General features: G+C 42.0%; 2 protein-coding genes and 1 non-coding gene across 7 annotated transcripts; all 3 read right to left on the bottom strand.

The window, feature by feature from the left end:
• Positions 1-441: 441 nt before the first annotated feature.
• Positions 442-12,905, bottom strand: oga (O-GlcNAcase). 5 transcript variants are annotated; one of them, XM_046402438.1, is made up of 19 exons: positions 11,673-12,905; positions 10,981-11,032; positions 10,784-10,881; positions 10,527-10,657; positions 10,225-10,396; positions 10,026-10,124; positions 9,529-9,813; positions 9,228-9,386; positions 8,890-8,990; positions 8,307-8,564; positions 7,990-8,193; positions 7,346-7,520; positions 5,751-5,804; positions 4,194-4,279; positions 2,998-3,102; positions 2,467-2,558; positions 2,159-2,351; positions 1,900-2,059; positions 442-1,558 (listed from the first exon to the last, which is right to left on the bottom strand). In XM_046402438.1, exons 1-19 carry the CDS (start codon positions 11,836-11,838, stop codon positions 1,422-1,424), a joined length of 2,727 nt encoding a protein of 908 aa, XP_046258394.1. In that variant the 5' UTR covers positions 11,839-12,905; the 3' UTR covers positions 442-1,421. The 5 variants fall into 5 exon arrangements, with proteins under 5 accessions (XP_046258394.1, XP_046258393.1, XP_046258391.1 ...); XM_046402437.1 differs by having other exon boundaries at positions 8,887-8,990; positions 11,673-12,903; XM_046402435.1 differs by having other exon boundaries at positions 8,890-9,077; positions 11,673-12,901.
• Positions 12,906-13,559: 654 nt separating this feature from the next.
• Positions 13,560-23,756, bottom strand: pprc1 (PPARG related coactivator 1). Its single transcript, XM_046402431.1, has 14 exons — positions 23,540-23,756; positions 21,397-21,492; positions 21,109-21,258; positions 20,803-20,883; positions 18,614-20,708; positions 18,215-18,268; positions 17,275-17,335; positions 16,890-16,957; positions 15,883-16,606; positions 15,570-15,770; positions 15,391-15,469; positions 15,186-15,307; positions 14,684-14,835; positions 13,560-14,035 (listed from the first exon to the last, which is right to left on the bottom strand). Exons 1-14 carry the CDS (start codon positions 23,618-23,620, stop codon positions 13,935-13,937), a joined length of 4,065 nt encoding a protein of 1,354 aa, XP_046258387.1. The 5' UTR covers positions 23,621-23,756; the 3' UTR covers positions 13,560-13,934.
• Positions 14,935-15,074, bottom strand: LOC124066561. The gene has a single exon (XR_006844630.1). It is a non-coding gene; the product is annotated as a small nucleolar RNA SNORA50 (small nucleolar RNA).
• Positions 23,757-24,497: the final 741 nt, after the last annotated feature.

Genomic DNA, 24,497 nt, shown 5'->3' with positions numbered 1-24,497 from the left:
TCAACTATGATCAATAAATAGAATAGAATAGATTTTAGCATGGCACATCTTACGAGTGTAGCCCAGATTACCTGCTGCTGTACGAGTCAGGTTTGGAATTACTGATTAAGAAAGAAACCTGAGCAGCTTTATGACAGTGGAAGGGTTGATGCTTCCACTTCTTTAGGATTCTTTCATTCATTTAAACTAATGTATTCCATGTATATAAATTGGTGCCAGATAAATGTTAACAAGTGCATCATTTTACATAACTTAGGGAGTCTCAGATCTGCTAGGACAACACTATAAAATGACCAAAATGACGATTCTCTAGCTGTATTGGACTGACGTGTTTGAAAACCTTTACACAGAAGACACTGGGGTCTGCAATATAAACCTAAAATCTGAAGGCAATGAACAAAAAGGCAATAGCTTAAAGGAGTAATAAACAAAAAACAAAAAAAAGACCTACTTATTTATTAAAAAAGGAGGAAAAAGGGCCACAAGCAAAGCGCTCAACAGAAATAGGCTGAGAACCATATTTGTAAACTTGTGGAAGCTTTTCCATTGCTTTCCAAATGTCTAATACTACTTGAACGGAAATTCAGAAGACCTCCTGGTTCTAATCTTTAGGATCTTAACAAATACTGTCCCTGTGCTAGTCTGTGACAATCTTTTATGAAGGGTTTCACAATCCCCAAAAGCTACAACTTCCCACCCCCATGTTCATGTGTACAGACCCAGAATTTCACATTGCTTTTTGTTACAGACACGCCTCTTAAAGGGCCTCTTTCTCCGAGCCTATTGTGGAGCAGTTGGAAATACTATGATGTGATGATGAAAGGCAAACTCTCACATAACACCTCACATCCTGTGCAAAGTTGTCCTACTTATGTCGACAGCTGTGTTATTTCTCTATGTTAAAGCTGGGAAAGCAGGACGTAGGGGGTAGTAAGACACTACCTGAGATACAGGCCGCCCTCATTTCACAGCTCTGCCTCCATTTCAGATACAGACACTTTGCATTAGGGCATGCAGGCAATATCCATGTAATGGCTACTGGATTAAATCAGAAAAAAGGCTTAAGGAGTTATTACTTCCTGCCTCCTGGAGGTATATGATTAGTGGGACCCCAGAAATCAATGCTGGAATGCCACTCTTCCATGTTGGCTCAAATCATCTGATTACAGATCACTCCTCTGCCTTTTAGCTTCAGATCTGCTGAATCTGATGAAGCCATAACATCTAAGGGCAGCACAGGGAATCTGTGTGCGACTGCTGTGCTTCTGTACACAAATCCTAAAAAGAGGTTTCCCGGGGCTAGCCCATTACGATAATAGAGTATAAAATCATCATGGAAGTTTTTCTCATGAAGGTAACAAACGTGTTGGGCAAACACAGCCTTGCTATCTCTTTGTCTGCTGTTGTAGCAGGGTGCTTCTTCATAGGCTGCGTCCCATAATGATGAAATCTTTGGGAAAGCCCTCCATCTTGGCCACTTCAAAGCATCCCAGCTTACTATAGAAATCCAACATTCTCTTATCAGTCTGACGAACTTTACAGAATGCACCAAGGGACCCTGGAAGTCAAAGACAAAAACAAATGACGACATCAGTAATAAAATCTAAAAAAAATTGTCTTGCTGACAATCAGAATGGCAAAACATGCTGTTAAGCTGGCAATAATCTTCTGCTTTTTCCCTGACCAGTAATAAACTTGTTCAAGATCTCTGTCACAGGAAGCGAAGATTGTTTCACTTTCTGTCTCTTTAAGCAGAATGCCCGCACATTCATATTTGTGGCTTGGTTTGAATGACATGAAGCCATTTCGTAGAAATAGAATGTACACAAAAAACACCCACTTACCAACTCAACATATAATTAACATTGCTGTCATAACCCGAAGATGGCAGTCACCTACCGTTGGCCTTGAGAGAAGACAGAAGACATCCCATCATGCTTTTGGCCACACTGGGGTCAGTGACCTTGGCATGAATGTCAACCTTGATGAGAGAGGGGAAGTTGGAGAGGAAAGAGTCTGGAAGACCCTCCTCCTCTTCATGGAAACTCAGCATCATCTTCTGCAGGGACAAAAGACAGAGATGGTAAAGTAAAATTCACTGTCATGTGCGACCTGATATGGATATGATGGTAGTAAGCAAGATGGATCAAAATCCAACCTCTGCCTCTGTGAGGTCCTTCTGACAGTCAGGTTTGTTGTATTTCTCCTGCATGAAAGGAATCCAGCTCAACTTGCATTTCTTGATGAAAGGCCTGACATCAACGGTACCAAGAGCATAACCGCAAATCCCTTCATCATCCTCGAGCACAAACCCATACTCTGAACTCAGTGACAGGAGACCTCCTACTAACCTGTGAACAAACAGTAAGGATTTTGTCTGACAAGTGGATTTGCACTGCAGAGGAGAAAAAATGCAGTGCAGTCCATTCTGAGCTGATTATAAACAGCTGCATCTCCATGTTCTACCTGTCTCCTATGAGGTCAGGATCCTCATCAGAAAAAGGAATGTCCTCCAGTCCTTCACAGTACATTTCTTTACAGATTTTATAAACTGCAGCCTGCAAAAAGAAAGACAGATACAGCTGTTACTGCAGTAGACGAGTTACAACACCCAAAATAACTCGAGCACGACGCCCTTTGACACGGGATATTAAAGCCAAAGCTTTAAAGTCCAGAATGCCACAATGAATGTCAATGTGCTTAAAGAAGCTTGGAAACACACAACCCAAAGCTGCCTTTACATTCTAGCACATGTAATTACGAAGCAGCTCAGCACAGCACTGAGACATATTAAGCACAAAGTGTTCACAATTCAAACTAGGCCAGTTCTGCTGGGAATACATCAACTGGCATAATTTCTACAACCGTACATAACGTTTAAAAATCATTAATGATAAGTAACTGCTGGTATTAAAGAGAAAAAAAAATGCTAGATGTGGAAATAAAAGTCATAAAATAAAATATACATAGGCATGACTAAAACCGCAACCATCTTACCTCATCTTTGGGAAAGTATGGCCGTATGGAATAGAGTTTGGAGGTTGGCATTGAAGGTGGAGGCTGGTAGAAAAGATCGTTTGCCCCATCTATTGGCAACAATCTCTGTGGGTATCAGAAGAAACAGGTTCAATTTCACTGAGACCGGGTTGGGGTGCTGCTTTGGCTGACCGCCTCACTGTGCATTTGCTACAGTCGAGCCACTATCAAATCAAAAGGAACTCATAAGAGAGAGCAAAGTGCTTTCAAATGACAAATACAATCAAAAATAATCTTAATAATAAGATTATTACTATTAGTAGACTGATGTTCCTTATTGATATGACAGTGGACAACAAGAGCAAACATCACATCTTTCTCTTTTTGCTAAAGGAACGTAGCACAACAAGCGCATACATAATTGCTTTTCAAATATAATAAAACAAGGGTGGTATTTTGGTCTGACTAAGGTTTTACTGGCTGAAGGAGATGCTCCTTTCCCTTTTGTAAGACATCGCCATATTTCGCTGCGCAGGACCCTCCTGTTGAGAAAAATAATGATGCTGGCGCAAAGAGATAGAGAGAACTCCAGGAAAAAACCAAAGCGACAAATGAATCTGAGCAAACCGAGTCATTCAATATCAGTTGCCATCATAGGTCTTGCTACTCTCCAAGGACGGAGATAATACTTTTGGCAGGACTGGTGTGTTTGATCATGGAGTTTTCCCACTGAAAACATGCTTGTGTTCTCGCGGGCGCTGCGATGCTTGTGCGTGCGCTTGCAAAGGGTTGGCTTGGTAATTTGTGCGCTGTGCTTTCCTGCAAAGAAATGAGATGTCATGAAAATAAAACCTAGCCATGCTCGCTTGCGCTGCGTGCGCTAGGGAAAAGCAGCATCTCCTTGGGCAGTTGCTGAAAGAAATTAAAATTAATCAGTCTGAAAAGGCCATGCCAAACACTGGCTGTAAGTTATTTTGTCAGGATGGGTTTCAGGTTAGCCATTCCCCTCCCGCAGACTGACAGTATCACAAAGTAATGCAAAGACATGAATGTCTTCGGAGGACAACTGAAGGGGATAGAACCCGGATGTTATGAAGCCTGACCCATTACAATCAGCTCACCTTCGACAGACCAAAGCCCTTCATACCTACGCACATATTACCATTGTCGTCTTTGCTAACACTCGTTTTTTGCTGTGAATTCAGTGCATTAGATACCTGGAACTCTCCTGCTAGACCTCCCCTAAAGGCCCAGGGCTCTTGGTCTCCTCTAAGGAATTGTGCTGAGGACTGACTACGACACCCTGTTAGGAGCAGAGCCAAGCGGAAATTGTTACCACAGGATGGGGCTCTCTGACACAGATGAAGCGAATGGGGAGATGGGGAGGAGGGGGTCATATGTATCTAATAGCATAGTCAATGAGTAAATTTTGTTTGATTCATTAAAACATAGAAAAAGGACCTAATTTGGAAACGATAAATTATATTCAGAGGAAATGTTTTATTATAAAATGGGGCTCAAGCAACTAAAGCTTACGTGTTTGCAAGAAGAAATCAGGTCCAAGATTTAATTTTTTTTTTTTTAAATTATGTGCTCTGCACCTTCAAATCTCTGTGTCACTACAACAATATCAAACTGCTCCATAAAAGATGGTGCGTAGGTCTTAAAAAAATAAGTTCTTTCATGCAGTGAAACGCACGCTCACAGACAAGCGGAAGAGAGAACAAGATGTGCAGTTCAGCTGATTGACTTAAATATCATACTGACCATCACAACCAAAACCCAAACTGTCTGAGGGCTACTAAAGTAAGCTTCAGCTGCTGTCACCCCACTCATCTTAGCATCCCGTGTGAAGTCACATTCTCATCTTATCTGCCTCGTCACATGACTGGGGAGCATGAGTCATCAAACCAGGAAGATGGAACGAGAGGTAGTATGAAGGTTCCCTGAGTTAAAGGGCCTCTCGGCTTACAATTAAAAGCCACAATTAGACAGACCACAGACGAAATGCGCTGCAGGGACAAGGCATATTAAACATGGCTCTTAAGAGTGTGTACAGTAGTGTTGCTGCTAACAAAGTCTAACCCTGGTTGACGAGCAGCCCTGCCATGTGACCAGACAAATGCAGCGCGCGGGAAGGATACCTAACATTGCTGTACATATGAACCTCACCCTGAAACAATTCCTAATACCTAGAACAATTCCTCTGATGAACTGACACATCACAGCACACGGATGCACCCACGAGAGGAACTCTGAACTTGGTTATCAAAATTATAAAACTAGAAACAGACAAAAGAATAATTGCTTATTTTGCCACCTGAATGATCTTTTCAGACTGTATTGTCTTAAGAAAATCACAGTTAAGAAAAAACAAAACATGCAAGTCTTGCATGGATAAGGTGTGTATGTTAGCACACTGATCGTAACTACAGTCAGAAATATTCCTGAGCAGGATGAAGATCATGTGCTCTGGTTACATTTCAAGTGTAAATTCCCTTGAGTAGGTGCATCAGGCTGGTCTGAGCCATTTCTATAGGCCTACTGACAGAAACAAAAAAACAAGTTAGAGAGATGCTGCCAAAGAGAGAAATTTGGGAGTTAACACTTAGAATTCAAAGCTACATCGCTGCGCAAAATGTGACTTCATCCGGAGGGCTGCTTCCTTTCCTCCAAATCAATCTTTTACATTTCTAAGTCTAGTTTATGAAAAAAATTAACAAAGTTGTTTCAACGTGAACAAAAGAAAGAGACAACGCCAGCACTGTGCATACATCGGCCACTGTCGATCCAATAGCAGTAGAAACTTGTACTGTGGATTCTTCCATCTGTACACAGTGAAGGGAGAAAACAGTAGAAAATAGTTATTAGTAAGTGTTCTCAGTACAGTAACCAGGGAGGTTGTGACTAAGTGCCGGCTGCACAGCTTCTATTCAGGGGAAAACATGGGGACTGATGTAAAAACCCACTAATAGCAACAGCAGAAGTCAGCAGTTAAGCACTTAATGACACTGCAGTTATAAAGAGGATAACTATGGGACACTTGATTTCCTCAATGTCGCTGGAGAGGTTACAGTCATTTCCTGGCACATTAAACCAGTAGTGTGGATTTTTGATGTGGCGTTGCCAGTGTGGGTATGCTGCCTGCTGTGTACTGTGGGCTAGAATCCTCAGCTTTACCATATAGCCGGACAGGACAGAAACCTGCGAATGAAACCGGGTTACAGGGGGTAACCTACAGGCCATGCTGGTGCTTCAGACTATTCAAAAGAACACTCCAAAAAAAGATGGAGATGTCATCACAAGCATGAATGTTACTCAAACTGCATCACAGTGCACCACCTGAAAGAATGAAAGAAAGTAGAAGGTGGATGGAGAGGGAGAAAGAGAGAAAGAATATGCTCTCTTAGACGAGGTGATGTATTTCACCCTGATACAGATTGAGCAAAACACTCAGAGTGTTAAAATCCATGACAGCCTCATTTTAGAGACTACTCAGAGAGGCATCGAGACAAAACCTCCCGTAATGTATTCATATGGTTCATCAACAGGAATAACAGACCAATTCAGATATTTATGACTCAGTTCATGCACCAGAATGGCCTTCCACAGTCAGTCAGTCAACTTGCTCTCCAAGCTCGCGTGCGCGCTAGGGCATGGAGGAGGGGGGGGATGGGGACTTCCCCCTGGCTCCCATCCCCACAGACAGAGAGATGGAAGCAAGTGTGTCTGTGTGGGTATGCAGCAGTGATGTTACTGGAAACACAGCAAGCAGCAGTAACCCTGCTGGGACGTTTGCCACAGAGGCCCAGTTTAGAGAACACCAAAATGGAGTAGGTAGCTATGGAGTAAATAAGGACAATGCTGGCAGTGCAAGTGGCATTCAGTCAGATGAAAAAATAAAAAAACAAAACAAAACAATCAACATGTGTGAAACAAGAGCAATTAACAGAATCATAACTATTCAGAGGAGATGCATCTGGCTTGATCTGTGCTAAGTTGATCTAAAATAAACTACCATCAACAAAAATGGGGCCAATGTTCCGATTCTCCAAAATCTCTACCATATTTCTCTAAGTCTTTGATCAGCAATACTACCATGTGTTAAGCAGACTGTGCAAGATGTGTGATATAATTTTTAATTTGCATCATTAAATTACATAGCAGTGGACTACAGTATAATCCATGCAGCTAAATAATCAATCATTAAGGTGCTTTTTCTTTATATAATCTGGATTTTTTTTTTTTTAAGTGACTGAATGATTGGTGCGTGTCTCTATGTGTCAGGAATACCAGACTTGCTCAGAGTATTGCTGTGCTACTTCTCTGTAAGGGTAAGAGTGTTATGGTTCTACTCATGCATACATACCTAGCCACTGTACAAAAGACTTGACCATAGAAATGATGCTCTTGATGTCCCAGATGTAAGGGTAGAGGTCGTACAGAATGGTGCGGTTGGCTGAATTGGAAAGGCGTGTGAACATCTGGATGACGGAGCAGCACATCTCCTCAAACTTCTCTGCCCTTGACTGCCATTCTGCTACCTGCAGCATCATAGTGATTGAACATAAGAGCAAATAATGACAAAAAAGGGCAACTCTAAACCATTTCGTTTTGTACTAGGTGTTTTTGCACAGCAGATATTTTGACTTGTCATAGAAAAAAGAAAAAAAGGTTTTACTTCATATTAACTATGGCTTTCTGTCCAATTCAAATGTAAATCATGACAATTTTGACAATTTTATTATTAACACCTGTGCTTTTCTGTGACATATCAACGAGGACAACGTTTTAATAAGAGGCGCTGTGGTATACAAACACATAGAACACAAAGCTATGTAGTACTCCATCTCATATCATAACCACACCACCCGATGGACAGTATGGGTAGTACACATCCACCATTTTGTATTCAGCAACCAACATAACTAAGCTCAGTCAAAAATGAACCAGTTTTCTACACACAGCTCTTTCTCTCAACTATTGCCTGTTTATTTCAATGATTTAACCCACCTTTTCAGTTTCCTTTCGCTTGCAGTTGACACTGACGACACTGCTGTTAGCTCTTAGCCAATTGAACTCCCTTAACATCTGCACGGCCTTGTTCCCATGTTCATAAGGCAGGTAGAAGAGCTCTGCCAGCAAGCTGAGGTCCTCAAGTGTGAGGGGTTCTGCTGTGAATAGAGGCTTTTCGTTGGGTCCAGGCACAAACACATCCTGAGGACACAAAACAGCAATAAAGTGAATTAGTAGGGAATCTTCATTTATTTTTTTTCCGACAGGTGCAGATACAAAAGGGGAAAAAAGGAAGCCACAAATGTTTGCTGCACCTGCTTGAGTTGATCGTCTGTCTGCATAGGAGCAATATCGCTCCCAGAGTCTTCCTGGATAGACTCTTCAGGGGACTTGGACTCAGCCAAACTCTCTTTGTCAGTATCCATAGGCTTCAGGTCCTCTGTCATCTTTTCAGTCAAGACAGGACCAACATGCTTCACCTCTGGGTCAGCTTCTGCTTCTGGCTCATCCACCATCTTCTCAACCACCATCTCCATGGGCTCCTCATCTGAATCCTTCTTTTCCACCTCCACCTGCAAAGGTACACCATAAAAATCGAGGTAGAACCACATACATAATTTTCTCTCAAAGAAACAAATTTTACAGACAAACATCAAATTATATGTATTTTGCAACACTTCACAGAAAAAAAACCGACAGAAAGAACTCAGAAAGATTGGAAAACATTTGAGGGGTGTACATCAGTAACAGCTCTTTAGTTAATCAATCACCCAATCAGTAATTCTAAACTGCATAATTGGTTATATAATTCTGTATAATAATTCAGTAACGTTTAATAATAATTCTGAACATGTATGTGCTACTATTTTGCCTCACAGTAACAATAAAGCTCACCTCCTCCTCCTCCTGAGGTCTTTTTGCCAAAGGGTGCGAGAGTGGATCCAGACACAGAGGTGGCATAGCTGGGGACATGATGGGTTGCTGGAACACGGTTGTGACTGTTGTGGAAGAGCAGAGAGAGGGAGCAGCCATGGATGACACATCAATGGCTGTACCTTTGGCACTACTCTGAGGCACCTGTCGGCCTGAAAGACAGAGATGAGCCTAACTGCATCATGTTCTTCAATCATAAAAGTATCTCCCTATGCTGTCCATGCCAACACTATGAGTGTAATTCCGGCATCACTGATAGAAATTTAATTAGCATAGAGATATAAAAAGGGAACTGTTCTTACTGTTGTATTGACGAGGTACACAAAATTCTCCCAGCCATTCCGTGAGAGCCAGTTTTAGAGCAAGCTGTGGGCTGTAGAGCATGTCAGTCTCTAGTTCTTCATCACTGCCCTCATTCTCTAACTTAATCTGGATGGACACTGTGCTGTCCTCGCCATCAGCTGGTAAAGGGCAAAATGGAGTAATAAAGACAAAAAAGAAAAGAAAAAAAAAGATGAACGACCCACATAATGGTGCCACTTAAGATCAAACTGTATCTACATCAAAACATTACAAATTAGTAAAAATGTGAATCATACTTACTCATCACAACATCCTTGCGCACACCATTCATATTAGACTTATACCAGGTGGCCAGAGTGTGGATTGCTACAAAGTTGGACTCAAACTCGCAGTTAGGATTGGTGAGGACTCCCTTCAGCCTGGGGATGAGCTCTGTTGAGCGGCCTTTGTATGGACCCAAGAAAAGTCTCTTCTGGTCGTAATCATTGGCATGAATGTTGTCCCAGATCACAGGGGCTCTTCTTAGGATTTTTGACACCTCCTCAATAGACTCTACTGTGATATCTTTGGACACAACCTTGGGGCCTGCAAAAAGAAAAACATATCCCAACTAACCGTTTAATCAAACACTCTGACACGTATGACTGTGTGCTGGTAGTAATGGTGTTGGTCCGTTGATAGTGTTAAGCCCCTTTGAAATCAGGGATAAATAAATAATGAAAAATAATTGGCCATGCCTGAAAGGTTATTTCAGTAATTAAAAAGGGAACTATGGGTGGAACAGGCTTAAGACTCACCTGTCCATAGCACGTCAATGCCAGGCAGTAGCTTCTCTCCTACTGTGCGGAGGTAGGGGGACTGAGAGACACTTGGGTAGCAGAATGTTCCACAGTATTCTTGATTTCAAGGCAAGAAAACAAATACATAATGAATAAACATGTGGATGAAACAACTGTGTAAAATGTGCAGTGGATTCAGTCATGGGAACTGAGGTACCTGTGGGACAGAAGAGGAAGGTTTCGGGCTCTCCCAGGTACTGGTAGATTTCGTTGGTAATGGAAACCTGAGCGTGTGCAAATGAGCTGAACACCTCTTTGTCAGCAGGGCACATGTTGTGGTCGATATCGTCAAAAAGTAAGGCAAATGACTTGCAGCCAAAGTGAGAAACCTGAAGGGGAGAAAAAGAGAAATCAGTTACAGAACGGAACAGAGAGTGAGATACATGAACTCTTAAAGATATGCATCACAAGTTTTAACACAGTGTTCATACCATTGTAAGGCAAAACACAATAAAACACCTGATCAAGTTTCCTCTTGAGTGCAGAAACCTCTTTCTGATTGGAGAAGGTGATGTCCAGTCCAGGGGAAATGGCGTAAATGAACTCTATCCCATGCTCCTTGGCAGCACCAATTAAAGTCATGAGTTGTTCTAGGAGATAGTAGGGAAACATCACTCATTGCATGCATTATTGTGCTTTTATAAAAAAAACTTTTATAACAACTAGGAATTATTTTCCTAGCACAAAGACAGCTGACAATAAAATATGCCAGTCACCTGCTTCTTCCACTGAGTAGAGCTCTCTCCAGAACATTCTGTGCTTGTAATCATCTTTGGGTGCGTAAAGGTATGTATTCAGTCCCCATTTCTGCTGCCTGTAAGATGCAATGTTGTGTAAACTCAGTACAACAAATAATCTGGCTGTGTTATTTGTGTTACCTGATCAACAATCTTGCTTAAATAATTCATCATACCGTCTGAATAACTCTTTCCTCTGCTCCATTGTCCACGGTCGACCATAAAAGCCTGCATCAGAAAATAACACATTCAGTTTAGATGCAGTCTGCAACACTGATAACAAACACACTGTACACACTGAGACTGCTACAACTAGCAGGAACAGGCTCGACTGGAAGTGCCATTTGACATGCAACGTTTCCTTCCTTTTTTTTTTTTTTTTTAAAAAAAAGACTGTTAAATGTTTTTTGGTACATATCAATCAACCATTTTGTCTGCAAATTGTCAAATGCACAAATAATAATCTTAATCTTAAGTTCATTTCCTAGAGGCAAGCCCCATGTCTTAAATTTTTCTTATGTCTAATCAGAGGACAAATCACACTTATACTGACAATAACCGAGACAAATCCATGTTCTTCATGTTGATTACCTGTTAATAACTACCCATCCTTATTACAAATTCAACAATGTACCCGAGAACGACGTGTGACGTTGTTTTATAATATGCACGCATAATTAATTAAATTGTCTTTTTAACATACCAACTAAAATTGCCAATCGATCTCATACTTATGATTTCACTGGGCTAATGATTTATATTTTATCTTTCATAGAACTGATGCCCTATATATGATTGTATGCAGATGCAAAACCGGGTGAAATTAAACATTTTACTGTTAATGCTCTATATCCAATATTAACGTTACCTTCCACGACTCCGCTAATGAATTTTCTGTGGCCCGCCGGTTCGACTGCAATGCTGGACTCTTCCACCGGGCCAGAAGCCTCGGCACAAGCCTCTCCGGAGACTGGGCTGGGGCTCGGCTCACCGTCCACTGGTGGAGTCTCCAGCATCTTTTCTTTTTGAACCATTGTTGGAGCTTTCTCCCAATGTAACGTCGAGTCACCAAATTCAGAAAGTACGGGCTGATTTTAAAATGCAGTTCCGCAGACAAATTCGTCAAGCAGTACCTAGAGGAAATCGTTAAATCGTCACTCTCTAAGGCTAGCTAGTTTACAGCATTAGCGATTCTGTCAAAAATTTAGCAAGCGCCTCGACAAAATGTAACGAAAATACTATCACGCGGTAGAGGACAACATTTGTATTAATTAATATATGATCAGAATCGATGCATTCGTTCGATTTGCTTCTTTCATGTTCTTCTCTTTATGGCAGATTTACCCTAGTTTTCGTCTGTTCTTCCTGTTTACACCGAGTGCGCATGCTCACGGGACTAGATTAAACCAGTCAAAACTAGATCTGCGTGACAAAACACCGCAAAGATGTCAGTGTGGCGAAGAGATAGATGACATTTGTGCCGCGCGAAGCTAAAACTTAATACGTAACTAACGTTATTAAACGCAAACTGATGTTTCTTTGTAACCATTCCATAGCCGACAACCGTCAACTTAATTAAAAAGACAAACGGCTGCATTTGTATTTGTAAAACTATCTTAATTGCGAAACATGGTAATAGAATCAATAACGAAAAACACTGTCCTACATCTGTGTCGTTATTGAGAACAATGCTAATCTCGCTAAGTTATTAAAGATCCGAGTTAATAATTGTTATATGAATTCCTTAACTTGCAGTAAAATTCAGATAAAGCTTGTTGACTCGGCTCTTTTCAGCGACTGTGTTGAATATCTCAACACGCGTTCTGACATCTTGAAATTCCAGTCCATATTAGGAATGCAGCTGAGCTCCAACACTACACTCAGAGGGGAAGCGCTGCTCATCTGTTATGACCTGAGCCTGTATATCCTGTGTCAGCAGTATGCACATGCTTTGTTCTAAATCACCAGTTATGTTTTTTGCATAATTACCCATAACTAATTGAGAGTAAATCCCCACAGGAAGCACAATAAGCATTACTTAGTAAAAGCTGGTGGTGTATCCCTTTCTCTATGTCAAAGGCCTTTTTCACAAGAGACATTTCAACTTATCACTGCAGGAAAAGCACAGGTGATACTAATAATGTATAAGACAGCTCTGTTCTTTTGAAATGTCACAGAAATAACACAGGTGGGGTTCACTGAAGCTTCCATCAAGTGCCCTACCAATAGTGACAGTGAATCACCATGCACTATAGCAACACCTGAGCCACTTAATGACACTACATCATCAAACAATCTGCTGTGCAACCAGTCCATAAACCATGCACCTTTTTTCTACATAAATCTACAACTGTGACCCAATTTGACAACAATCTTTTGGACAGCAGACATTTTAGTGTATCATTCCAGGAAAAGCACAGGTTTAATTAATAATGTGCATTCTTTTTACATGAGATATTTCCAGGGCCCTAATATTTTGCATGCTGGCTCGCTGGGACATTTAATGGAACTGAAAAATGAAATTAGTTTCACCTGTGCTTTTCCTGCTTTGACTAATCAAGAAGACTGACACTAAAAGAATCTAGGATCAGGACCCTGAAACTGAAAAAACAAAACTGAATTCAGCCATTATTTCATTACTTACACCTGCAGTATGCTGTTGTTCTCCCATGTATGTTTTAAAAGAAGATGTAAGTAAACAATGACAAAAACAATGCAGAGAAGTGACTCTTCAGGCAATAAAAAGCAAAGCATGTTGAGTTCTCTTTTTATTTAGGTTTGCAGTACATTCAAACGTATTACAACCTCTCCCAGTATTTAGGGAGTTTCATTCCACTTACCCCTTTCTGCTTTTAAAAATGTTTCTCTCCATACAATTCAAATTTGATTTTACATTTAAATAAACTTTTTAAAAATTATTTTATTTTACTTATTCCATTTTTTTTCTTTTACTGCTTTCATTACAAATCTTCACTTCAATAGAAGGTGTTAGCTTGCAGAAACAAAATAAAACAAAAACAAATTATGCAAAAGTAATGCAACAACTAAAATGTAAAGACAGTGTTGCAGGTGAGGAGCCAACCGTTGGCTCTGAGGTAAGTGTCAGCTGCCTCCTGCTGCAGGCCTCTTGTTACCTCTTCAGATTCTGCTGGGCCTGCTTCAGTAAAGTGTCGAAGTCTAGTGCATGAAACTTGCCTCTCGCAGGCAATGGATCGTACTCTCTATTCGAATCTGAAAGGAGAAGGACATACAAAAATCAGAATGGCATTCAAATAAAGTGACAAGGACAGCAGTGTTGCAACAATTTCCAAAAACTGATGTGACTCATGAAACTAAAGCTGTGCCCAGGATTTTACATATGCCCCAAGTCCAATTCTCTCTTTCAAACCAGTTCCAAATTACTGACTTGCCACCAAACACTTCTTACGCTTTTTAAACACAATACTCCTATTTTTATTTTTAGTATATTTTATCTACCCTCTCTCTATTTTATCTATATGATGAAAAAGCTATTCCATTTGGGTAGAAAAACACTAAGTTTGTGTATTTAATACAAACTGTATCATATTTTATTGTATCATCATCTTAATGCATCCTTGAGATGACTGAAAACTATTACTTTTTCTCTTTTTGATACACAAAAACAGCACATCAAAAAGGACAGCACGCTATCCCTCCAGATAGTTGCCATGTGATTTGCTAAGTTTCTGAGTTACTGGCTCAAGTTCACAAAGTACAACGGTTCTCAGTTGCATTTAGCCTGTGGTGAGCACACTGACAAGATGAAATGTAGCCAGTATCTCCAATCTTCACACAAAGCACATCAGCGCTCAAGGGTAAGAGCCCATAGGAAGATTTGTTCTGTTCAACTATGCGTACCTAGGTCAGCGTAGCTGGTTTGGCAGAACTGTCTCCTTCCACCAAAACAGAGATCAAATGGCAGTTCATCAGGCTTGCGCAGCTTGCTTCCATTCTCGATGGCTGTGAAAGCATCCTTGGTGTTGTAATAAGTCACAAAGCCATAGTTGTCCCTGACAGCAAAAATCAGAGAAGCAAAAATCAGCTTGTATTCACTTCTAGTTTGTCAGAGGCCTTAGTGTAGGACATCAGACGTCTTGTGTATAGTTATGAGTTGTGACTTGCTTTTAAAAGAGCGACCTGGGATTGTTGCCAGGAGGCCCCAGTTATGAACAAGCCTGATTTCACTTTAGCACTGTAGCTTGGCCTAAAAGGTCATAGACAAGACCAACAAGGTTCAAAGACAGTGCGATTTGCCCACATTATAGCTTTATTAAAGTGTTAGCAGTGAAGTAATCCCTTATCTCAAAAGCAAGCAATGAAGAGAAATGTATGCATGCATACTAAATGTTTGTGTACTTACCCCTGGTCTCTGAAGTGCAGGGTACATTCTTCAATCTCGCCAAATAAGGAGAAGCGCTCCTTAAGTTCTTTTTGGGTCATTGTTCCCCGAATTCGACCAACGTAAACAACGCGCCGCTCCTCCTGAGAGAAGAATGTGTTTGATTAGCTGATTCATAGCTACAATATCTGAATTATCTTGCTTTGAGGCTGAAAAATGAACTTACAATGGCTTTCTCCTTGCATTTCTTTGTTCTTTCCGTATTTGTATTTACACTGTGACCATAGCTGGGCCTGCATGAGGGTCTGAGGAAGACAATATGAAATCTTAAGTCATTTTTGAAACCGAATGTCAAAGTATTGCTATAAAACCTCTGTAATGACAAGCACCCAGCAAAATCTATACCTGTACAATCTTCTGCTCCACTGTGATTGTCTCTGAGGGGATTGAGACCGCGACCTAGAGCGACTCCAAGAACCAGAGCGAGAGGAGGAATAAGAGTACCTCCTCCTCCTCCTGGGAGGGGAGTGGGACACAGAGGGAGAGGAGCGAGATGAGGAACCAGATGAGGAGCTGGAACTACTCCTAGAGTGACGGGGGCGATACCTACAGAGGAAATAGGAGAGAATGTTGGTCATGAAAAAGGGAAAGAATGAACATCCAAAAATGATAATCAGGATGCTGCAAGAACTGAAGACATCATGACTCAAGGCCTAACCTTTTCTTAGATGGAGAATTTGATCTAGACCGAGATCGAGATGAATGGGAGTCTGACTCTGAACCACTGGACATGGGGCTGGGAGAACGATGGGATCTTCTTTTTCTAGACCGACCTCCGGTCCTTTCTTTGGGACTAGATACGGGGCTAGGTGTGCGAGAAGCAGCGTGTTGACGGTAGGACCTCCCAAAAGGACCTCTCCTGGGGCTTCCTTCTTTAACAGTGGCATCAGTGTCCTGCCGAGCAGGCGAAGCATCAGGAGTCTCCAGAACTGAGCTTCTCTCCCTCCTGTGATCAGTCATATGATCCAGGGACCCCATCAGCGGAAAATCTTGTGTTTTGCGTGTAACCGCAACATTTGTGGTAGACTGGGCAGACGATGCTGGTGTAGCTGGGGGTGTTTGTGTAGTGGTTGCAGTGGCCTTGATGGGTCTAATAGTGATAAACGATTGTTGTTTCACATTCCAGCGCTTGCCTGTCTCTCCGGTGCCTTTGCTGGGGAGGCAATAGTCGTGATCCATGCAAGCCACTTCGGGGGCGGCCGTGGCAACAGAAGTGGGTCTGCTGCTGCGGGATCTGACTGCGGGCAGAGGCCGGGCCTCTATCTGGATAACCTTGGAGGGGCTCGACTTGTAGGCCTCAGCAGCCTTGCTCTTCCCCAGCAGGGCCACAGGGGCCAGGGGTTTCCACATTTGATGGGGAGGAGTGGCTGGGGGAGTCAGAGCTGAAAAAAGGAAAGTGCACCACAATTATATCCAGTTGGCAATCTGTGTGGCAAGAAAGTGAACCAATGATCATGATCTACTATTTTAGACAATCATATCTAATGACTGTGCTGTTTTAATGCTGAAAGAAATCAGTGCACAGAAGCCAAATGAGGAGAAAAACAAAACAAAACAGAAACACTTCTAATTTCCAACTTTACACAGATGAAAATCTTCACGTATTATTTTAATGATTTGACTTAATAGACTCATGTTGAAGGAAAGGTCAAAATGCTGAATTACCTGCAGTACTTGAGAGGTCATTAGCTCTCACACGCTCCACAACTGTTTTCTCTGGAGCCAAGTCAACACTGCGAAAGGGAGCACGAGACAGACTTAGTTTATCACTGGTAAATAGTGTAGCTGCCCCCCAGTTTGTCTTTGGGTCAGGGTGCAGCCAAGTCCAGACTTGAAAAAAAAAAAAAAAGCTGCACAGATTCAGACCTCAGAGGCCCATCACTGAGGTCAGACAAAAGCAGGGTTTGCGGTAGGTCTTGGCAAAAGGTGAGTGAGTCACCTCCACACATGTACACACACACCAAACAGGTATCACTTTCGCAGGGATTTTCAGAGAAACCACAACTCCATCACTCACACAGAGCAGCTTGTGGGCTGTAGGGTAACTCACCTAGAGTTTCCTACAGCTGCTGCTCTACCAGAGACCCCCGGCACACATTGCTGCTCCTTGGCTGATGAGAGAAGGAACAATTAAATAAGTGCATGAGCACAGGGAATACCACAACCCTCCCCCTAAAAAAGAAATGTAAATTTGAGTAGATAAAAAAAAATATATTACTGGCTAATGGTTAATGAACTCAAACAACATACAGCCCATAAGGTGTAAATGCACTGTGCTGTGTGTTTTGCATTTCAGTGGCCAGAGTGCATGATGGTCCACTGACATGAGTAATGGCGTGTACAGAGTCCAGTCACTTGTTAGGGGCTTGTACGGCCGCCCAAACAAAGACAGCAGGGTGAGAGTTAAATGGATTTGCGGACAGGGCAGAATTCCAGCAGCTGAGCAGAAAAGAGCACAAAGCATCATCTCTGCCCCTCGCAACACTCATCTATTAAAGGGGAAAAAACCCACCCTATCATTTTGACAATGTCAGAAGTCAACTGCAGTCTTTGAATGTTAACATACGTTTCCAGGAAGAAATGAACAACCTTGTATCTTTGTTCCACGGGACACTTTTCATGGACTATGACCTCACAGGTTTCTCTCATATCTGCTGTTGTTGTCCCTCATAAGTATATGGACAACAGTGCATTTGTGGTGATCAAGCAAGCTCTTTAGGTAACTTTCTATCCCTTTGTAATCTTTTTTATCAAAGTCCAAATGAGCTGCAATGTTGTACACCTGCCGTTATGGAACCAAGAAAACTAATACTCTCACTACATTTAGCTTGGTACTATACTATGTGACCCACTAAGCTACTGGCCAGGACACCTACCCTTATGCCAGAAATTAAATATGAAAAGTACTTTGGAGTGTGTAGCTTTGCCAAACATGGAATGGTTGACAGAGAAGAGAAAGGAAGAAAAAAATATCTGTCATTAATGATGACCTTGTGTTTCCTCAAACTGCTCCAGCAAGCTGGTCAGATCAGATGCTTCAATGCCTACAAAAAAAGATCATATAATCATGTATTGGACTAGAACACAAAAGACATAAGTAAAACATTATTTATAGAACATACATGCTCTTACACACAGTTGCTCAGTTTACAGCCAAACAAAACACAACAACAACAAACAATACTGGAGGGTATCAGTATGAAAATTTGTCTCAGAAATTAGCTAAGCAAATGTATATGGTATAACCATTAATTTTCATTTGTATTTGCAGAGAACACATATCACATCTTCAATCCAAATTAAAAAGCATGGAAATAAAATGGTCATTACTGTGAGCTCTTCTTGAATAGAACTAAAGTGTCAGAATATGAAATCAATTTTAAACTCACCTATCTCACTGGTGAAGGCCTCTATCAGCTCCTGTGTGGAGCTCTTCACCGTTTGCGGCTTCACTGCTGTAGTGGGTGTCCCTTTAGTTTCAAGTATAACAGGTTCCGCCTTTAGACTCGGAGAGTCTGAGGAATGACTAACACGAGCTGGTCCAGTACCACTGGCTTTGGAGTACTTGCTATCAGATGTGATGGGGTTATCCGTCAGAGTGGAAGCATTGACCTCAGGCACGTTCTGGTAAACAACTGTGATCTTCGGGGGGACACTGGGAGCAGACAATGTAGCATCTGTGAGCTTGATCGCCTCTGTAGTGGTTTTAGGACAGGTTTTAATGAGCTCTACAAGCTTAGGAGACACAGGCAGAGATTGAGGCCTTACATCGACTTCACCCCTTTCCCCTGAAAATGCAGGAGAGGTTTTCCCATCTGCTGCTGACATGATCTGAGAATGAGGTTTTAAAGAAGCTGTGGAACTAGATTTCTGAGGCACACTAGGTACTGCGGTGGTGAGTTGAGGTGTGGGTAAACTCTTCACTGAATTAGCAGCAGGGCTTGAGGGTTTGGGGGGTAGGGAAGTTTTAGAGGGTTCAGGTGTTTGCTGGGGTTTAGGAACAGACATGCCACCTGAAGCCTTGCTGGATGACACAACCATATAGGCTGGTGGCACCAACAGTGCCTCAGGGGTGGGTGGTGCACATGGTCCCCTTGGCTGCCAGGCAGGTCTGACCTCCTCCACTTCCTTCTTTGCCACCTGGGGGTTTGGGCGACGAGGATCCTTTGGGCTGGGGTCAGGCAGGCAGGGAATAGGGAGAAGCTCTTTGGGAGGCTCAGGAAGGCTGGGCCACTTGGAGACTTTGCCGTTGTCTTGATTTTCCACTGGAGCTGGCTTTTTCTGCTGTCTGAGCCGCCGGTACTCAGCTAGACTGAGTGATTTGGGCTTTGGCTCTGAGACTGCAAGGGCCACAGGAGGGACAGCCTCCCTAACAGGTGATGTCATCTCAGGTAAGACGGGACTGGGAGCAGCTGCAGGGCCCTCTGAAGGCACCGGAGGAAGGACAGCAGAGGACGCTGCTGATGAGACTTCCAGCTTCTCAGGGGCCAGAGACAGCTGTTTAGGTGTTTCTTCAGGCTGTTGGGAGATCACTGCTGTGGGTGAACAGTTAGTCTGACTTTGCTCAGGACTAGCCTTTAACGCAGTCATTTCCTGTCTGGATGACAAAGATGTGGCAACTTGCACATTTGTTTCAGGCAATCGTGTAGCAGTTGTGATTTCTGCTTGTGTTTCAGTTTGGCATGAATTTAATTTCTTAGGTTTTACAGAGGGCAAAACAGGAGCTGAAGCAAGAGGAACCTTTAGGGGTTTCTTCTCCTTTTTTAATGACCTTTTTTCAGGCTTTTTGGGCAATTCCTGAACTGTACTTCTTACTGTGCCACTCCTAAGGACCCTTCCCTCCGCAGGTTTGGGTTGACATTGTTCCTTGCATTTCTTTTTCTTTTTTCTCCGAGAGGGGCTTCTCTCTTTAATCTCTTCTGTCTGCCTCTTTATGATTGTCTCATCTTTAATATCTGAACACAGGTCTAGCGTCACAGGGGCTGCAACCTTCAGTGGAGCATGGCTGGCTGTTATATCTTCTTCATCATCATCGACGACTATATGCTCAGAATTTTCAGAGGCCACTACTTCTCCGTCATCTGAAACTTTCTGCTCCTTTTCTGAAGACTGCTCTTCATATGGCTGAGAGACGGAAAGATCCAGGTCAGGGATGGCCAAGATAGCCTCTCCGTTTTCCCCCTGGTCCACAACCTCCAACAAGATGCCGCCCTCGGGTAACATCTGCTCCCCCTCTTCATTCTCCACACAAAGGGTCATACAGTATGGATGCATATGCCTGACCAAGTCCCCAAGGCTAACTGAAAGACCATCTTCCCCCTGCTGCTCAAAGGTGACAGGAAGTGGGAGGGTCAGGCCTTCCCAGTCCAGCAAGTTGTTGTCAATAGATGACTCATGCCCCACCGGGCTCAGAGTGAGGGAGCCATCTTCCTCTTCTTCCCCATCACTCCTCTGGAGAGAGTCTGCTTGTATCCTGGGTAGGCTCTGGGTACAGACAAGAAGACAAATATCCCCATAAATCCTGAAATCCACTTGTTGTACAAGTTTATATACATTGCTGTTGATTGTGAAAAGTTACCTTTCCAGCTGGTAAGGGTCTTGTGCTAAAAATGGCATCTTTCTCTGGAGGGGATCGGGACAGACAGAGCAATCTCCTGAGCTGGAGAGCGAAACATAAACAAGAGCGTAATGGCATTAGGATATTTTTACATTTGTAAACTTTAGCATAATAATAAAAACCATGTTTACAGTCAAAGAAGTCAACAGGATGTTTTTCCATAGGCTTTCACTCTCTTTGCCCCAAGCTGAAAGGCCAGATGGGGTCTGCTGAGAGCAGGAATCTGTGCGACACTTTGAGAGTTATGCACGACAGCTGGGCACTAACCGGAGAGTGTTCCCTGCCCTTCTGACCTGACAGCAGGTCTGAGTCAGGCAGTGTGTCAAATGGGGACAGGTTCTCATCATCCACATTGTCAAGGATCTCCGTCAGGGCGGTTAGCAGCGTGGCTTCACTCTCATCGTCTAATCCTTTTGTCTAAATAAACACATGGAAATTGGGTGAAAACATGCACAATGGAGGAACATAAACCAACGACTGTACAATGTTTCCACATCACAGATCTTTCTTAGGTTACTCTAATACTTAAGTTCAACCATGTGAAATTATCCTTGCCTCTACTGTCGGTGTGTCCTCAAAGATAGAAAGAATGGAAGGATCTAAGCAGCTTTGTAAGGCCTCCAGAGTTTCTCCAGAGCTGAGCACAGCAGTCTAGAAAGGGGAAAAATACACTTCAGATTTCTCTGGCAAAACAACTGACAAAAATGAAACCCTACTAATGATAATTCATAAAAAAACGTATGCATTTTAAACAGTTCATTCAATTCTATATAAAGTAATAACTATAAGCTTGATACATTTTCATATCATGACAATAACTCAATCTTTTAAAAAAAGTGTTTTTTAAACATTTGTAAATTTAGGGCTAATACAGATTCTGGCATTATACAATGTAAATCTCTTCAGATAGACTTGATTTTCTGTTTCAAGAAAATATTATCAAAGAAAACTCAGTCTCATCAGTTTAAAAGTCAGGAAAGTGAAAATAGGTTAGTCTAGTTTATTTATTTGGTGGTTGGAGCTGGGAGGAATCCTCAGCTCAAGTGAGGCATTTGAAAATGAGAGTCAGAAAAGGAAACCCCAGTGGGTATGGGAGGGCATGTGTTTTAGTTCCAGCTCAAAGAAGAGGAAAACAAAATACCAGAGGCATTAAACTATGATCTGAAATATATTAGAACACTCAGACGAGAACCCATTGGACATGAAGTACTCTGATTTACATTTAAATTACATACAAATACAGGTTATAACTCTACTTAAATGATATGTTAAATACCTTAAATAATTTGTCCAAAGACGACAAATGGTCAACATTGGTGAGGCTGATATAATGCATTTTAAAAACAACAACAAAAAGAAGTCTGAAATTTAATAAAATAGATGAAATGTGCCAAATACCATGTGATATAGGCTCACTTAAGGTATGACAACTCTTCAGAGTTGAGTTTATATGCATTATAGGCATAACTACAAAGATTTAGCACTCAGGTCACAATAGGAGAGCAGACAACTTAAAACATTATGCACTTTCATCTAAAAACGCAGCAACATCATACAGAGACCCACGTGTTTCCATCCACACATGTACACCCAGTGGGCAGACATGTTTGATCCTTGCCTCACCCCGTCCAACGGGAAGCTATCCACCCCACGTGCTGCACTACAACAAACCCAGGCAGGACCCTCATGTCTGATCCTGTTTGATGTTTCGAAATAACCGACCGACAACAGTCAGAACATACATTTTAACAGTACACGTTAAAAATATTCCTGTAGTGATTTAAAAACTCCATGGATGGAGCGTGTGCATGGATTATATTGAATGTGCCTGCTGCGCATGTGCGAAGAAATCCAACATGTGATTCACCACGACTAAACCACATGTGGATATACACACACAGGTTTTGAATGAATACCTGGGATGCTGTTTCAGTGTGAATAATCACTCAGGGTGTGTGTGTGTAACTGTACCGATTACACTTACTGTCTAGATATAAAAGAGCTTCATCACTGTGTGCATCATCGCTGATCACTCATTATGACTGCAATGTGCTGGCATGGAGCCTATAAACTACACCATGGCGAAATTGAAGCATAGCACCACAACCACCAAAAAGGTTACATCCACACTGCGATGATGCTAAAGCTAGCCGAGTACCATCTTGCAGTGTTTGTTACCACGTGTGTATGAATCTGTTGACGAGCAGTACACAGAGTACTTTTGCACATAAACCTTGTTAAGGAGCTTAAATGCATATTATTGATATTCATTATACCACTGGAGCACATGTCAAGCCAACAGCCGATAAAATACACGACTGTCACTTCACTTGTTTAAACAAATGGTTATATTATAAAGGGGGAAAATTCCGTCATTCACATGCAAGGCTACACTGACTCACCGGCTAGCATCTAGACACAGTAAAAAAGTACCAGCACATTCATGATGAAGGATTATATATTATTTAACAAAACACACAGCTATAGGGTTATCTAGTTGTAATCATCACAGAGCAATGCCTATTTCTGAGTAAGTTTAACTGATACTAATACTAAGGATGCATCCACGTGTCACTTTTCCATGCGCAGTGAACAGCTCGTACAAGCATGATCACTGTCCTACCGCCAAGAAACAAACACAAAACTACTAGCAGTGGAATTACATGCTGGACAGTAAAGTATACAGCATATCCTTTACCTCGTCTAGTGTATCCATGGGGAAAAATTCCATATTGCACGCAGTTAAAGTCTCCTCGCCTGCTCCCCACCGCGCCGCCATCTTGCAAGTGCACTCCCTACCCCAACTTGTTTCGGAATGAAAAGCGATGAATCGCGCATTGGAGGAACTAGCACACCGGCAGGAGACACGTGGTCAGACATTCCCGGTAAAATGACGCAAAATGACGCTGGGGTTCAGGGGTTACGTGACCACGGTTCTTTTGTAGTTCTATTTTCAGTCATGCGTCGTACCTTGCGGTGGTCGGCTGTTTTATGTCCGCAGCAAAATGAGGAGAACAGAATGGCGCAACAGCCAATGTGTAACTTTTGCAGTTGTTTTATTGGCATTTCGTCTTTTTATTAAGTTAGCCATAGTGGTGACAATGAGAGAAACCACAGGATACAAACTAAATCCAGTGACCACATGCAGGTGGGTTCGTTACATTATGTGAAAAACACTAGATATGCTGCTGTTTACCTTTTTACAGGCATATAAATAGCATACGAAACAGCCACTTAATCAACAAAAAACGAATCAATAGTTTTGAATCGGAATTGCTTAAGATGTTTATCAAGCCTAATGCAATATATTTGATGATTCCAACTTCCCAAGTGAAACGAATATGCTGCTGTTTTTTGTTTTACATTCTTATAAAATATACTTTGGGTTGGGCATGCACCAAACCTGTGGTTCTCAAACCTTTTAACATCAAGGACCCCTAAACTGACACAATATTAGACCATCAACCCATTTGATTGCTCTTAGATGTTTGTTGCACCCCTTTCACACAATAAAAAGCCACTAATATCTAGCTGGTGGCATTCATTTCCAGGTGACAGGACTCCCCAGTGCAGTCACAGGTATTTATCAGCTCCAGCTGTGATTGGCAGTGATAACAACATGACAACCAGGTGAACTTGCTAATTTTAGCTCCCCT

Source organism: Scatophagus argus, chromosome 10 (assembly GCF_020382885.2).
Source record: "Scatophagus argus isolate fScaArg1 chromosome 10, fScaArg1.pri, whole genome shotgun sequence".
Classification (NCBI taxonomy): domain Eukaryota; kingdom Metazoa; phylum Chordata; class Actinopteri; family Scatophagidae; genus Scatophagus; species Scatophagus argus.
This window is presented reverse-complemented; position numbering and strand designations above follow the sequence as displayed.

Coding starts and splice junctions, on each gene's coding strand:
- oga (XM_046402434.1), bottom strand. CDS start 11,838: ATGGTTCAAAAAGAAAAGATGCTGGAGACTCCACCAGTGGACGGTGAG. Junction 2,559..2,997: donor CATACTTTCCCAAAGATGAG/GTAAGATGGTTG, acceptor TTCTTTTTGCAG/GCTGCAGTTTATAAAATCTG. Junction 1,559..1,899: donor GTCTTCTCTCAAGGCCAACG/GTAGGTGACTGC, acceptor TTTGACTTCCAG/GGTCCCTTGGTGCATTCTGT.
- pprc1 (XM_046402431.1), bottom strand. CDS start 23,620: ATGGCGGCGCGGTGGGGAGCAGGCGAGGAGACTTTAACTGCGTGCAAT. Junction 14,836..15,185: donor CTGCACTTCAGAGACCAGGG/GTAAGTACACAA, acceptor TTTTGCTGTCAG/GGACAACTATGGCTTTGTGA. Junction 14,036..14,683: donor AACCAGCTACGCTGACCTAG/GTACGCATAGTT, acceptor TTCTCCTTTCAG/ATTCGAATAGAGAGTACGAT.